This window comes from Perkinsus marinus (genome assembly GCF_000006405.1).
Source record: "Perkinsus marinus ATCC 50983 genomic scaffold scf_1104296948500, whole genome shotgun sequence".
Classification (NCBI taxonomy): Eukaryota; Perkinsozoa; order Perkinsida; family Perkinsidae; genus Perkinsus; species Perkinsus marinus.
The window spans coordinates 1-2,840 of record NW_003210163.1 but is presented as its reverse complement, the minus strand read 5'-3'; the positions used below and the strand labels follow the sequence as shown (position 1 = coordinate 2,840).

The 2,840-nt window shown below is 43.8% G+C and overlaps 3 protein-coding genes across 3 annotated transcripts in view; all 3 read left to right on the top strand.

Annotated features, from left to right (window-relative positions):
* Positions 1 to 39, top strand: part of Pmar_PMAR019363 (hypothetical protein) — a gene marked incomplete at both ends in the record, with an annotated part of 193 nt that extends 154 nt beyond the window's left edge. Inside the window, one exon of the mRNA XM_002778618.1 lies at positions 1 to 39. This exon is cut by the window's left edge and continues 4 nt beyond it. Within this exon, the coding sequence (XP_002778664.1) occupies positions 1 to 39 (39 nt within the window).
* Positions 40 to 88: 49 nt separating this feature from the next.
* Pmar_PMAR019362 (CCR4-NOT transcription complex subunit, putative) lies at positions 89 to 642 on the top strand (the record flags this gene model as incomplete). Its single annotated transcript, XM_002778617.1, has 1 exon — positions 89 to 642. A coding segment is annotated over one exon (554 nt), but the record flags the coding sequence as incomplete, so codon positions are not given.
* Positions 643 to 2,271: 1,629 nt separating this feature from the next.
* Positions 2,272 to 2,425, top strand: Pmar_PMAR019361 (hypothetical protein; the record flags this gene model as incomplete). The annotated part of the gene is made up of 1 exon (XM_002778616.1): positions 2,272 to 2,425. A coding segment is annotated over one exon (154 nt), but the record flags the coding sequence as incomplete, so codon positions are not given.
* Positions 2,426 to 2,840: the final 415 nt, after the last annotated feature.

The following is a 2,840-nucleotide window of genomic DNA, read 5'->3' as shown; positions in this document are numbered from 1 at the left end:
AAATACTACAGTTGAGTTTGTCCTTTGCAAATAAGGATGGTGAAGTGGCTGGCCACCCTGAGGACGTTCGGACTGGGAATATGCGCAGTCAGCGACTCCTGGCTGTGTTTGGAAAATTAATTTTCATTTCGATGTGCGAAGAGATATGTATTGTCCCGAGGCGTTAGATCGATTAAGACTACCTCTAACGCGAGGTGGTGGTGGTATTGATTTCAAAGAACATTTCAGAAGGGGTGTTAGTGTTGAAACATTCTCAGAGTTGATCACTGGAAGCGGTTTGGTGATGTCACCTGAGGTCACGTGGATAACAGTCGGAGGGGCTTTCCTATTCGCTGGCTTAGTAAAAATGCTAACGGGCTGTCGGGAATTGCCGACGACCGAGGAAGAGTTCTCTGAGACCTGTTATGAGTATTTTCCTCACATATGGGATATGAGAGTATGCAGGGGATGTTCACCGAAGTGTGGTATGTCGCCACGAATACCCTTGCACGCGTGCGCATCGGAAATGGCGATTTTGGAAGCATGTGGGTCGTCGTCTGCGAGGGTAACTTCGCCGACTTTAGCAATGTTGGAGGTATTTTTTCGGTATGTTCGTTTTGGGGGTAGAGCTACAAGTGCTGTGGATGATTGTTCAGTGTCGTCGTCAACTACACTGCGGAGCGACAGTTTCGAGAGAGCGTCTATGGGGAAGAGGGGGAGGAGAGTATCAAGGAGAGCATCACAATTTGGTCTGGGAGAATTCAACGCGTTGAATATTGGAAGTCCAGCGGCTATTTTGGGAGGAAAAAAAGATGTAATTTCGTGGCGAGTGACGCTGAGAAAAGAAATCGAGGGTGAATATAATTCCACTGATGAGATTCCCGATGAGAGCAAAAACCGAATCAATGGAGTTGTTACCTTGCCAGCAAAAGATGATACTACTACGTCCGAGGTTGGAGTCCAGCCGCCGCGACATAAGCATCCGCTGCGGCACCCAAAGTATCCCAACGGCGCCCCCCCTCCTATGTGTGGTGCTATCAGTTATAAAGGGCCACCTATAGCTGAGCGGAGATTGTCGGCTAAGCGAGGGCAGCTCTTTATGCATTGGGGGTGTGTTCAGTTGCCGGCTGTTGCATCGAGTCATTGTCGTCGACAGGACCAGGGAGGAGAGGAAAGTGGTGACAGTAGTAGTAGTAGGAGTCACCATATGCAAGGCGTGAGAAGTTGAAGCCGGTTTGTATAATGGTATATGTAATATTATGATGATGATTATGATATCATCATCATTAGCAGCAGTAGCAGGAGTAAATGTAGCTATATGATATCGTGATACCTCCGACAGTAGATGCGGTCCGTATTGGTGTCGGTGGAATCGGCTCGGTTTTCTTCTGCGGAAGACATTTCGAATAACTCGTTCACTCCGTAACTGTTGAGTTGAGTAATACTGGAGGAAATTCGAATATGGAATCAGTAAGATTCGGCGGAGGTGTGGTATGAAATGTTAGTATTTATAATGTAGCAGTTACTTCTTCGACTAACCACTGCTATTGGGGCTTCTTATGATCAGTTGTTATATTGCCCATTTGCAAATAGTGAGATGTGTTTTTTTTGTGGAAACAGAATTATACACGTTTGACATGGTAGATTATACGAGTCACAAGTGAAACGTTCATCAACCTTAACCAATCAAACAAATAAACAGAGCCCGCAAAGAGACGGGCGGAACAATGGTACGTAGTATTGGCTACACTACAGTGCGAAGGTTAAAGAGTTCATCATCAGCCACGATGCCGAGTGAGATGTGTTGAAGGTGTGGTATGAACTGTAAGTGCTTATAAGTTACTCGTTCGACAGACTACAGCTATTATACGTTTGGGCGTATAGATTTGGCGAAGGTGTGGTATGAACTATTCATACTAACAATATAGTAATTACTTCTTCGACTGACCACAGCTACTGTGAGTTCTTATGTTCAGTTGTTATGGTAGCCACATATAACGCTCGTAATAGATGGTAATAAACATTTGAAATAAATTGAATTAAAGCGATAGATTATTCATAAATTGGTTGGATATATAATATATATTTATTTTAAACCAATACCATCTCTGGGGGAAAGTATCATGAATTCCTCCAATACTATGTGTCAAATCATATCATATCATGTGTGTGAAACTATTAAAAAAATTTAATAGACCACACCACAGCGGTGTGGTTTTGGCAGCGGATAAATGCCTTGTACTCCCCTCGAGAGCTTCTGATCAAACACAGCTTTATCTCGCCACTGTAACCATGTTCTCCCTCTCTCACTGTGCACGCGGTATGTCCCGCGTTCGCCTTGCTGGAGTGAACGGTAATAATAAGAAGTTTGTGGTCCCTGTGGGGGCTGAGGACACTGAGGGTACTGCTGCTGCTATCAAAAAAGCTGTTGAACTCGCGCAGGAAGGTGAGCTTTTTTAAATATGCACATGGTCAGCTACATGTGTTGACAACAACTGTGGGAAACTATTGTTCAATTTGTGGAAGAGCTCTCCTAATCTGTGGAGAAACCACTGAGCTCAGTTGGGTGAAAGGTATATATTTTCAAAACCTATGAGTGACGAAAAATATGCATATGGTCAACTACATGTGTTGACGACCATTATCGGAATTGTTGTTCAATTCGTGGGAAAGCTTTCACAATCAGTGGGGAAACGATTACCAGCTCAGCTGAGGAGAGAAAACATATATATGAACACTGGCTCTGTCAGTGATGAAAATATGCACATGGTCAACTACACGTGGTGATGACAATGAGGAATTTTGCTTTCTGTACATTTTTACCCCATGTCGTTAGTATTGGAAATTTCTGAGCTCAGCTG